Here is a 12,650-nt window from a genome sequence, read left to right on the forward strand (position 1 = left end):
TATAAAAGTTTATTTCTGGACACTCGATTCTGTTCCATTGATCCTATATGCCTGTCCTTATGCCAATACCACAATGTAATTTTTTTTTACACCAATTTCCCTGGCTAAAAACTCCAGTACAATGTTGAATAGAAGCGTCAAGAACGAATAACATAGCCTTGTTTCCAATCATAGCAGGAAAGCATTTAGTTTTTCACCATTAGATATGATATTAGCTGTAGATTTTTCATAGGTGGCCTTTATCAGGCTGAAGAAGTTCCCTTCTATTCCTATTTTGTTGAGAGGTTTTTTAAAAGATTGGCACCTGAGCTAACATCAGTTGCCAATCTTCTTTTGTCCTTCTTCCTCTTCTTCCTGAAACCCCCCAGTACATAGTTGTATATTCTACTTGTAGGTCTTTCTGGCTGGGCTATGTAGGACACTGCCTCAGCGTGGTATGTTGAGTGGTGCCATGTCCACTCCAGGATCCGAACCAGCAAAACCCTGGGCCACCAAAGCAGTACGTGTGAACTCAACAACTTGGCCATAGGGCCAGCCCCTTGTTGAGAGTTTTAAACATGAATGAATGCTGAATTTTGTCAAATACTTTTTCTGAATCTATTAGATGATAGTTTGGTTTTTGTTTTTTATTCTTTTAATATGGTATATTATACTAATTGATTTTCAAATGTTAAATCAACCTTGCATTCCTGAGATAAACTCTACTTGGTTTTATATGTTGCTGGATTCAGTTTGTTAATATTTTGTGAAGGATTTTCACCTCTATATTCATGAGGGATATTGTTCTATAGTTTTCTTTTATTGTAATGTCTTTGTTTAGTTTTGATAACCAGTAATACTGGCCTTATAGAATGAGTTGGGAAGTGTTCCCTTCTCCTCTGTTTTTGAAAAAAGTTGGAAATGATTGATATTGTTTCTTCTTTAAATATTTGAGGCAATTTCTCAGTGAAGCCACTTGGGCATGGGCTTTTCATTGTGGGAAGATTTTAAATTACTAATTCAATTTCTTTACTTGTTATTGGTTTGTTCAGATTTTTTAATTTCTTCTTGAGTTAGTTTCCTTCTGCTTGTTTCATTTTTAATCTTTTTTTCTAACTTCTCAAGGTGGAAGCTTAAGTTATTAATTTGAGACCTTTCTTCTTTTCTACTGTAGACACAAAGTTATAAACTTCCCTCTAACCACTGCTTTAGCTGTATCCCATAAATTTTGGTAGGTTGTGTCTTTGTTTCCATGTAGTTCAAAATATTTTCTAATTTCCCTTGTGATTTTTTTTTTTTTTGACCAATGGGTTATTTAGAAGCCTGGTGTTGATTTCCTGATGTTTGAAGGTTTTTAGCATTTCTTTCTGTTGTAGGTTCTTATTTAATTTTTCTGTTGTCAGAGAATATACTTTGTATGATTTAAGTCTTCATAAATTGGTTGAGGTTTCTTTGTGAACTAGTATAAGAGTTTAGAATGTGCCTGTTGTAGCAGCATATAATTGTAGCTTTAAAAAGTCTAGTCCAATAGTCTCTGCTGTTCCTTGGAGTTTTTAATCCACTCACATTTAATAAAATTACTGCTATGGTTGGACTTATGTCTACCACTTTTGTTATTTTTTCTGTATATCTCATGTCTTTTTTGTTCATTTTTTCCTTCTTTACTGCCCTGTTTTGTGTTAAATAGATATTTTTAGTGTAGCACTTAATTTCTTTGTTTCTTGATTTTTTATTATTTTCTTAGCAATTTCTTTAGGAATTACAGCATACATATTAACTTATCACAATCTACTTCAGATTTACACTAACTTAATACTAGTAAAACATAGAAGTTTGTTCTAATATAGTCCCATTTCCTCCTATATCCTTTTAACTATTGTCACATATATTACAACTATGTATGTTGTACAACAATGCAGTGTAAGGATTGCTTTATGCAATCTATGTCTTTCAAAGAATTTAGGAGAACAGAAATATATATGCATATATATTTACCCAATTATTTACTTTCTGGTGCTCTTCATTTTTGTGTGTGGATTCAAATTACTGTCTGGAGTCATCTCCATGTCATTTCCTTTAAACCTGAGGGATTTTCTTTAGCATTTCTTGTAAGGCAGATCTGCTAGCAATGAATTCTCTCAATTTTCGTTTGTTTGGGAACGTCTTTCGCCTTCAGTTCTGAGTCGTAGTTTTGCTGTGTATAGAATTCTTGATTGACATTTTTTTCCAGCACTTAAATTTGTCATATCAGTGCCTTCTGTGATGTATTGTTTCTGATGACAAGTCAGCAATTAATACGTTGTCCCCCTGTATGTGATGAATCATTTTACTCTTGCTGCTTTCAAAGTTTCTCTCTGGCTTTGGCTTTCAACAGTTTGACCATGATATATCTAGGTGTGTATCCTGTGTATCTCTATGTGTGTATCCTCCTTGAGTTTGTTGAGCATCATGGATCCATCAATTTTGGGGGAGTTTTAGGCCATTATTTCTTCAAAATATATTTTCCTGCCCTTTCTCTCTCTCCCTTATTATTGGCACTGCTGTTATTCATATACTGGTATGTTTGATTTTGTTCCACAAATCTCTGAGGCTCTTTTAATTTTTCTTTATTCTTTTATCTCTCTTATGTTTACATTAAACTATTTCTATCTTCAAATTCACTGATTCTTTCTTTTTCTATCTAAAATCTTTTGCTGAGTCCATTTAATAAATTTTCATTTGAGTTATTGTACTCTTAAACTCCAGAATATCCATTTGATCCTATTTTATAATTTCTGTCTCTTTGTTGACATTTTCTTTTTTTGAGGCATACTTTACTTTAAATCTTTAAGCATAGTTTCCTTTATTGGTCTTTGAACATATTTATAATTGCTGCTTTAAAGTCTTTGTCTGCTAAATTGAAAATCAGAGCCTACCTAGAGACGATTTTTATTTACTGCTTTTTTCTGTTGGTATGGGTCATAGCTTTCCTATATCTTGGCATGTCTCATAATTTTTGTGTTGTGGAAAATGGGATATGTTAGGTAATATATTGTAGCAATTCTGGATTCTGAATTTTTTTCCCAAGTGTGTTGTTGCTATGTTTTGTTTTTGCCTGAACATATTTATAGAATCAGTCTACCTAGTACAATGTGACTGCTGATGTCTCTGCTGAGTTTTTTTTTTTAATTATTGTTCTCATTTTTAAACCTGAATTCATAGGGATCACATTATGTTTGCATAGATTTGTGGTCAGTCAATGAATGATCAGATATTGTGCTCAAACATCTCAACCCAGTAAAGCTTCCAGTTTCTGGCTCTGTGTGTGTGTCAGAGAATATGTTTTAAAGTTCAGGTAATTTTTTAAGTATGTGCATTTGGGCGTTTCTTGCCTCTAGACTCTTGCCTCTTCTCTGCTCATGTACACAGGCTTACAGTCAGCCAATGATGAGTGGATAATTTGGGTCCTCTCTGGTTTTTCCTATACAAACGTGTGAAGAGTTTATGAAGGCCCCCCTCTGGTGGTCTTGTTTCTCAGATCTTCTGTTAGATTTCTGGCTAATTTGCCAGTTTGCTGCTTGCACCAACCACGATTACAACCTCAGGCTAACTGAGCTGCTGTCTTCCGTTGTTTGTTTGCCACTTAGATTGCTACTGTTTCCCACAATGCTGCTGGATGTGGAGTTTTATCACGCTCTGCTCCAAACAAAGTCAGCCCCCTCTGGCAGCAGACACTCTGGTTTTCATACCATACCCAACTTTAGTAGAACTACCTTATGAACCAAGCTGGGGGAGAAGGATGGGAGCAGATTGGCAGGAGTGTCACACAAACTCCCACTGTTTATACCTGAAGTTCAGTAGCTTTTTATAAATAACTACTTCTCAGTGTAGTGTAGCACTTTGGTTGATTTTCAGAGGCCTAAAAATGGGTTGGTTTTGACAGTTGTATTCAGTTTTATCATTGCTTTTTGAAAGAGGAACTGATAAACTACTCACTCCACCATCCTGAAAGTCCCACCTCTGCACTGGTTATTTTTAATAGCTCCTCAGCTGATTCTGATGTGAAGCTAGTGTTGAGAATCACCAAGTTTGGGTATAATTATAAGAGGATGAATCTTGATGTCACTTCATTCAATAAACATTTATTGAACAGTGTCAGACACTAGACACAGTGCTGAAGATACAAAGATAACTGAGACCGTCCCTCTCCTACAGGGCTCATAGGCAGTAGGAAAGAGAGAGAGAGAAACCAATAACGCAGTATAACATGAGCATATAGGGATGGGTGATGCTGAGTTTGGGAGCAGTGTCAGCAAATGACGATGCTCACAGCCTATCAGTTTTCTGAAACATGTTGATAGGTTGTCAGAATATTTTTGGAAAGTAGTACAACCATTAAGCAGATCCATAGTTAACATTAGCATGAACGAAGTTACTTATCCTGGGGAACCTAGGACAATTTCCCAAAATTATATGGTGATTGTAAACATTACTTTAAGGAACACACATATTACTTTATGCAAAGTGTAATGAATTTTTTTATGCTTTATTTTCGACTGGACTGTGATGATTTCATAACCTTGATTTATGTGAATAAATCCAGGAATGGCAGCTTCAGAGTCGTTATGAGCAGAGTGACATGGTGTAATGGTGTCTACAGTGGGGAGTCCATGAAAGCAAACCATGGAGGTGTAAGAAGAAATATTAGCACTTCTATTTTTTTAAAACATCAAATTTGGTCTTTAAGATTTTCTTATTGATTGACTGTTTCATAAATTAAGAATATTTATACAACAGTATATGCAAAGAACTTATAAATAAACAAATATATATAGGTGGCATGCCCCCAGTATTTTTGGAACAAGAATACTCAGTCACAAAAGTTGGAGACCACTAGTATAGTAGAAAGAACACTAACCTAGATGGGTGCTAGTCCTAGTCGACCCATCAACTTGCTGTGAGAACATGGGCAAGTTACAAAGATGCTCCAGGTCTGCTACATCTATAAAATAAGAAACCTGGCGTAAATATCCCTGAGATCTCTCCCAGCTCTGGGATTCTGTAAGTGGTTTTGTTCTTTCTTTTCCTGTCAAGAATAGTTACGAAGTTGTAAGAGCAGAAGGTTATCTTTTGTTGATTTTGTTCAGTATTTGAATTGGATGCAGCTGTAAGCCTGTTTCTTTGTTCCTGGAATATTTCCAGAGTGCATTCTGTACCTTGGCTGCATCCCTTCTCTATGGTGCTGCTGGTCACAGATGTGATGATTTCATATGCACCACAATATTTTTTTAAATTCTGCTGACTTTAGACATATTAACAGAGGACATGACACAATTAATAGCAGAGTACAAAAAGAGGTACCTAGACACATTTACAGGCACATGGTGCACACTGGCACACACAAATCAATCCTTACCTATTGCTTAATTTTATTGCTTTCATAAGCTGAAATTCAAGAATTTTCAAGATTTAAGCTGAGTACATGAAAAACATTAAATGTTTTAATAATTAAAAGGCTCACCCAGATCCATACATATCAAGTTTAGTATCTACTCAGAAACTGAGTTATAAGACAGAGGATTATTTTCAACATTTAGATACAACTAAAAGCCCAAGAGGCTAGCAAGCCCTGAATTAGTTCTTTCATTTAAGTTCAAAGAAATTTAAATTTTACATATTCTAGTTAACTCCTCTAAAAAGATTACTCAACTTTAAAATTTAAAAGAGTAAGATGTTAGAATTCAGTGTTCATAGATTATAACAAAATAATAATAATAATAATAAAATGATAGGTTTTCTTCAAATAATTAGTTACAGTGATTATCACATAGTCAATTCCTTAAAACTTTGTGTTTCTTTGATTTAGTTTTGTTTTCTATCTTCAGTAAATGAGTTAGCATTATAAAATAGTCTGTTGGCATAGTATTTTAGCATCTAATCCTTCTCATCCTCATTTTTATTAGAATTCAAGAGCTTGAAGAATCTTTAAAGAGCATAATAAAGATTTGTTTTTTCTAAATAATTTGGATTTTCTAAGTAATGCTATATAATACATAACATCATAATGCTTTTTATGAAGTTTGTTGTTCCAAATGAAATATGAAATGGAAACTGGTGATAATGCCATGAATCTTTACCACAAAGTTCAACTATTGAAAACCAGCTGCTGTAGGGGCTGGCCTGGTGGATAGTGGTTGAGTTTACACATTCTGCTTCCACAGCCCGGGGTTCTTTGGTGCAGATTCCGGTGCAGACGTAGCACTGCTCACCAAGCCATACTGTGGCGGCATCCCACATGAAGTAGAGGAAGATGGGCACAGATGTTAGCTCAGGGCCGATCTTCCTCACAAAAAAACAGAAAACAAAAAACCAGCTGCTGTGATTTATCTGTGAGAATGGAATAATCACATTCTGGCACAGACTATGTAATAAATGCATCTTTTAAAGATTTATCTTAAAGGGAAAATAATAGAAAAAGAACAACACCACAACAAAAAGAATGACAAATCGTAGCTGTTTTGATGTAAATAACATTGAAAAGATGAGCTCATGAGAATATGACTGTAGAAACTAGAATGAGAGTAAAGGGAAAAGAGCAAAAACAGAAAAACGAGAGAAATTAGAAAATGCAAAAATGTTCTATAACTAGAAAAAAGGAAACTCAAACTTGTTAATTAATTTTATTTTGTATAGTAATGGAATAAAGAGGTGAAGGAAAATAGCACTTTAAACTTAGACCCGCATAAGCACAGCCTGTACTTTAGAACCTGCTGGCGGTATAGGATGCGGTCGTTTTGCTGCTGCCTGGAACAGTCAGCCAGGAACAAATTTCACTAAGGCTTCCAATTGGTAACCAATCCACAAGCTGGAATTCAAGGTTCTAACCTTTGGTTTTAATGCTGATCATAGAATAAGAGTTAGATATTCACCCTGGGGGAAGGGGTAATTAGTGGAGGAGGAAGAATTTTGCCATTTCCACGCTACCACTCCAGTAGCAGGGTTAAAGGCAGTAGCCCGCCCTTCTCCACCAGGCCCAGAGCTGCTGCACCCCCTGAATTTCCTAGAAACCCTTACAGTTCTGTGCTACCTGTTTGGCAGAGGATAGGGGTACTTGCACTATTATGTATCCATTTTGTGCTATGTATGTGTTTGGCTTGTCTTCTGCTTTTGATTTAGGCAATTTCCTTTGCTTTTACAAATGCTTTCTTTTTTTTTTCCTTTTTCTCCCCAAAGCCCCTCCAGTACATAGTTGTATATTCTTCGTTGTGGGTTCTTCTAGTTGTGGCAGGTGGGACACCGCCTCAGCATGGTTTGATGAGCAGTGCCATGTCCGCGCCCAGGATTCGAACCAAGGAAACACTGGGCCGCCTGCAGTGGAGCGCGCGAACTTAACCACTCGGCCACGGGGCCAGCCCCTACAAATGCTTTTTAAAGACTGGGAATTGGTTTGAGTGGTTTGAAAGGTTTTTCTTTTTCAACTGGGCAGCTTGCTTTTCCCATGCCGCACCACTCACACACTTCGCTTTCTCTTCAAATTTTCTCTAGACCAGGGGTCTTTTTAATATTAACTTTTTATTTTGGAATCGTTTCAAATCTACAGGAAATTTAGAAGGATAGGACGGAGAGTTCCTATACAGCTCCTTATTGTGAACATCTTTCATTACCATGTAGACAAGGGGCTTTTAACCTGAGTTCATGGATTAACTTTAGGGAGTCTGTGAACTCCTGAAATTTGTGCCAAATTGTATATGTTTGAATGAAAATGGATTTTATTTATTCAAGAACTGTGTAGATTAAGACTGTACTTTTAGTTTCATCGATTCTTTTTCTCTAGGGGCAATCTGCGCTCTCATGTTTTCCGCCTGCTAATACATTTTTTGGTTTATTAGAAACTATCTCCAAGTGCACATTTGCACCAGTGTGCATGGGTGGATTTTTGTGCACAACAGAACTGATCAAAGGGTTCTTTATCACACCCCTGTAATTTTCTGAGTTACTCGACACTGTGTGTTCACGTAAAATATATTAACTCTATTGTTTGATGAGTCCAGTGTTCCTGCAAATGGATGAGTCTGTCTATACTACATAAAGCCCTCAAAATTGAACCTGCAATGCCTGCATCAGAATTTCCTGGGCTCCTTATTCAGAAAATTTTGCATTTTTATCAAGCCTGGGAAAGGATTTGGATGCACAATGTATCCAAACCATTTATATAGACTACCTAAATTTCCAAGGTTAACTTAACAGCAAAGGATATTTGGAACTGTTACAAAAGCCCTGCTCTGTTCCCTTGAGACTTTAAGGAGGATAAAGCCATGAAACTACTGTGCACCTATTTTTCTTTTGTCTCTGTACAGAGTGCATTATTTGAAGTCTTCCTCATTCCACTTTAGTTCTAAAGATAAAAGATAATTATAACATTAGAGATCTGGGATTCTATGAAACCTCCCCCAAGTTAAAACTTCTTTTTATAAGCATTTTGAATCTTTTAAGTGCATTTTTTGGTTATTGTCTAATATTAGGCATTTTGTTTCAGACTTACAGATTCCAGTCTGATGTTAGAAGACTATTCATCTGGGTTGAGCCCCCAAACAAAGAGAGCCAGGAAGAGCCTTCTCTCTGGGGAAGAGAAGGAAAATCTGCCAAGTGACTATATGGTGCCCATTTTCTCAGGACGGTGCGTATGCATTTTCTTCCTGGCTTTGATTATTAGAAAGTAGAAAATAAATGTTGTCAGATAATAATAATAGCGGCTAACAATTACTGAGCATTTACTGTGTATTGGTTGAGAAAAGTCTGAGGAACCTTGCAACTCTTGTCTGAAGGAGATGTGTTCATTGTAAAACTCTTTGCCATCACATAGGATGGCTACATGACAAAAGAGAACGATTAGGAACTTAATTCTAATTATGTAACTTGTTGAAATTGGAAGTAGAGCATTGGATGCTAGTGGTTAGACACTATATAATCACTGTAAATAGAGCAGAAAGAAAGGTTCAAAACTATAAATTGTTGGGTATACTAAAAAAAAAAGTCAGATGGTATGTTTAGGTTAGATGGAAATTATCCTAGTTACCAAGGTGGTTTTAATTATTACTCATTAGAGAGAAAAAAATCTTGGATAACAGAGTAAGTAAAAGAATTACATCATAATTTGAATGCCTGGCTTTTATTTGTTGAATGTAAAATAGATTACTGTTTATTTTGAGGTAAACTTCAAACAAAATAATCACTAAATCATAAGACTATGTAATGCCAAATTTCTGTGTTTATAATATAAACTTTTTTTTGAACTGTAATAATATCCAAAGAAATCTTGTAAGGAAAATTGTCTGAGACACCATGTTAAAGTTTAACGGGAACTTTCTGAGCCTTTCCTGTTACTTTCCTTTGAATGGAGAATTAGTCACAGAGCTAAGGTGATACGCAAAATGAGGTCATCCTCTCAGGGCAAATGCTGTCAGGAAACTCAGTAGGCAATAAGGTGGCTGTCATTTTTGGAGACCTACTTCTGTTTCCCTTGTGTGTTTCTTCCCATTCTTCTCTAACAGTTCCTTTTGGAATTGTTTCAGAGGCTAATGTCATAATTGCTCTGAACCCAATTAGGAAGGTAAGGGGATAAATAATATTCTTTATTTAGCTTTTTGTTTGATATCTCTGATTTTTTTTAAAGTGAATTTTCCATTGAAGCGTGCTTGTATTGCTAATATGCCTGCCCAGACTTAACCTCTTCAGTTAGTTTAATATACTTTCATATTCCTTATAGGAGATGGCTAGGCTAGAAGAGTGAAATATTTTATTTTCAACTTTTTTCCCACTCTGTTTTTTAAAAATCATTTAAAAACCACATCAATTAACATTAACCTGTATGGCATGTCTCTCCACCTGTGTGAGTATGAAATGAAGCTTCTCACTTTCAATGTCTTCTCCCTTCCCCACCAAACCATTTTGTCTCCTTGAGGCCAGTCTCAAGAAATGATAATTTACAAATTAAACTGTGATAAAAGAAAATGTGAATAAAAATTTATCTTCTAGGTTTTATTTCTGGTTCTCCTTTATTTTTTATAGAGAGCCATCTTCTCTGTTCTATTACTGTGTTGAAAATAAATTCATAATGGTGTTAGCAGTGCTAACAATCTAAGAAGAGGATGGGAAAGAAATGAACCTGTGTTGAATACCTATTGTTTACTGGGAATCAAACTTGGTGTTTTATATAAATTATCTTGCTAAATCCTCAATACAGCCCTGGAGAGGTATTAGTATATCAATTTTTGGACAAGGAAATCAAGTCTCAGTGACTTGCTGAAAGTTTCATGGCTGGTAGTGGAAGAGCTGAGAGTCCCCCAGGACTGACCAATGCATTCTGCAATTACAGCGTATTTCTGGAAAATACCATTTCTTCTGGATGGCGATTGAAAATTCTACTTCTTAAACTCTGATAAATTGAGTTAACTTTGTGTAAGCAACTGGTTTTTGAGTTGAGATCAGCAGAGATAGTCAGAGTATTGGGGAGGTTTTAAATTCATTTAAAATGTATAGTAGTGCATTTCTGTCAGCATCATATTCTTGCTCTTGTACCCAGATTATAGCTTGGTTATCACTGACATGCACTTATATTCACTTAAAGCAGAGTGTCCGTGCTGTCCAGGTCAAAAATATTTTTTATATTAATTTGAGTTCTCATGTGAAATACTTACAGTTTTTCTGAGGTTTAGCTTATTTGTAAATGGAAAAGGCGAGGAGACTGTGACTCCATTCTGCCCTCTAGAGCTGTGTCAACATGTTCACTCTTGGAGGTAATGTGAGCTTAAACTTAAAGTTCTCTTAGAGTTGTCTCAACTCGGGGCAAGACTACCACTGAATGTAATCCATTATTATATATATTGCATCATATTACAAAGTTCATTTCAAATCTCTCTATTGTATATTAACCTCTGTAGAGAATTCCAAGGAGATTCTCATGATGGTTTGTTTTGTATTCACTTATTAATTCATTCATTTCCTATCTCACTCAAAAAAAAAATTATGTCAGGACACTAAGCTAAAAATATCTTCCATCTTTCTTCTTTCCCCCGAATTATAGTGAACATATTACTTATTTCCTTAGTAGAAACTACCTTATTAATATTTGGAGAGAGAGAGAGAAAGAAAAAGAAATTAAAATGTATTCACATGGTTTAGTAAGAAACAAAGTGGACTAATCTTGTCTACCAGATGTTTTAGTAATATTCCATGAGAAATTCCAAACTTGGGCAAATGTTGAGTCTTATTCCTCAGCAAACTACATGGATTCAGGGGCCAGGAACTTGCAAACACAATGTCAGTGTTTGCTTAAATTTTAAAGTAATTATTTTTATAAGAAAAGCAAATATACAGTTCTGCCTTAAGAGGTCTGAGACTCAATTTCAAGAGAATCTTCAATACAATCAACATAATCCCTCACTGAAACATTTAATGGAGTTGACAACAAAGATATTGAAGGAAGTTAAAAATAATCCAAAAGTTTTTGACAGCACTAATAAATCACAGCACAAATTCTATCATAAGCTACTACATTAGGCATGGCACTTTTGGATGTTACCACTCACTTGCCATAATCATCAATTACAAATAAAAATATGTCATCTTTATAAATTTCACCACTTCAATTGCCAGTTGATCATTTCTTCTCATCAGAGCTGTACGCAAGCACAAATGAAGATTGTCATATTAAATATGTGTACAGATAGTGCCCAACTTATGATGGTTCAACTTAGGATTTTTTGACTTTACAATGGTGTGAGAGCAATACGCAGTTGGTAGAAACCATACGTCGAATTTTGAGTTTTGATCTTTTCCTGGGCTAGCAATGTGCAGTAGGATTCTCTCTCATGATGCTGGGCAGCATCAGCAAGCAGCTGTTCCCAGTCAGTCACACGGTAGTGAGGATGAACAACCTAAACACAACCATTCTGTATGCACACAACCATTCTGTTTTTCACTTTCAGTACAATATTCCAGAAATTACATGAGATATTCAACACTTTATTATAAAATAGGCTTTGTGTTAGATGATTTTGCCCAACTGTAGGCTAAGGTAAGTGTTCTGAGCACATTTAAGGAGGCGAGGCTATGCTATGTTGTTCAGTAGGTAAGGTGTATTAAATGCATTTTTGACTTATGACATTGTCAACTTGCGAGGGATTTATCAGAATATAACCCCATTGTAAGTTGAGGAAGATCTATCTATCTATCTACACACACACATAACCTTTATTATCTTGGAAAGAAACTCAGTAAGCGTAAGGATCTCATGCAAATTTGAAACTTATATATATGCAATAGCTCTGGGCAATGCATTACATCAGCTGAGTAATAGAATCCAGATCAACCACATAGTCACATATCAGGATCACAGGCAAATAAACTATATTTCAGTTTACAATATCATCTTTTCTGGAAGGAAAGCCATAACTTAATCTTTTATTATAGACTCAATCATATTTAAACACACTAAGGAAACCAAGGAATCGACTTTGGGCAAGTTATCTAATTTCTCTGGGCCTTGTTACCATATATCTAAAATAGAAATGTACAGTTTACTTCATAGGGTTGTTGTGGGGATAAAATGAGAAAACGTATGTAAAAAGCACTTGGTAACCACCAGGGCCATAATAGATCTTATTATTGTTGTTGTCATTATTTGTTAAGGT

The 12,650-nt window shown here is 35.5% G+C and overlaps 1 protein-coding gene across 3 annotated transcripts in view; it reads left to right on the forward strand.

Annotated features, from left to right (window-relative positions):
* Positions 1–12,650, forward strand: part of MYOM1 (myomesin 1) — a 158,206-nt gene that overhangs the window by 42,920 nt on the left and 102,636 nt on the right. For all 3 annotated transcript variants that reach the window (XM_070513340.1, XM_014832874.3, XM_014832876.3), the window contains exon 3: positions 8,495–8,635. In XM_070513340.1, the coding sequence (XP_070369441.1) occupies positions 8,495–8,635 (141 nt within the window). The remainder of the gene's footprint in view (positions 1–8,494; positions 8,636–12,650) is intronic.

The sequence above is a fragment of the Equus asinus genome, chromosome 7, assembly GCF_041296235.1.
Source record: "Equus asinus isolate D_3611 breed Donkey chromosome 7, EquAss-T2T_v2, whole genome shotgun sequence".
In the NCBI taxonomy this organism is placed as follows: Eukaryota; Metazoa; Chordata; class Mammalia; order Perissodactyla; family Equidae; genus Equus; species Equus asinus.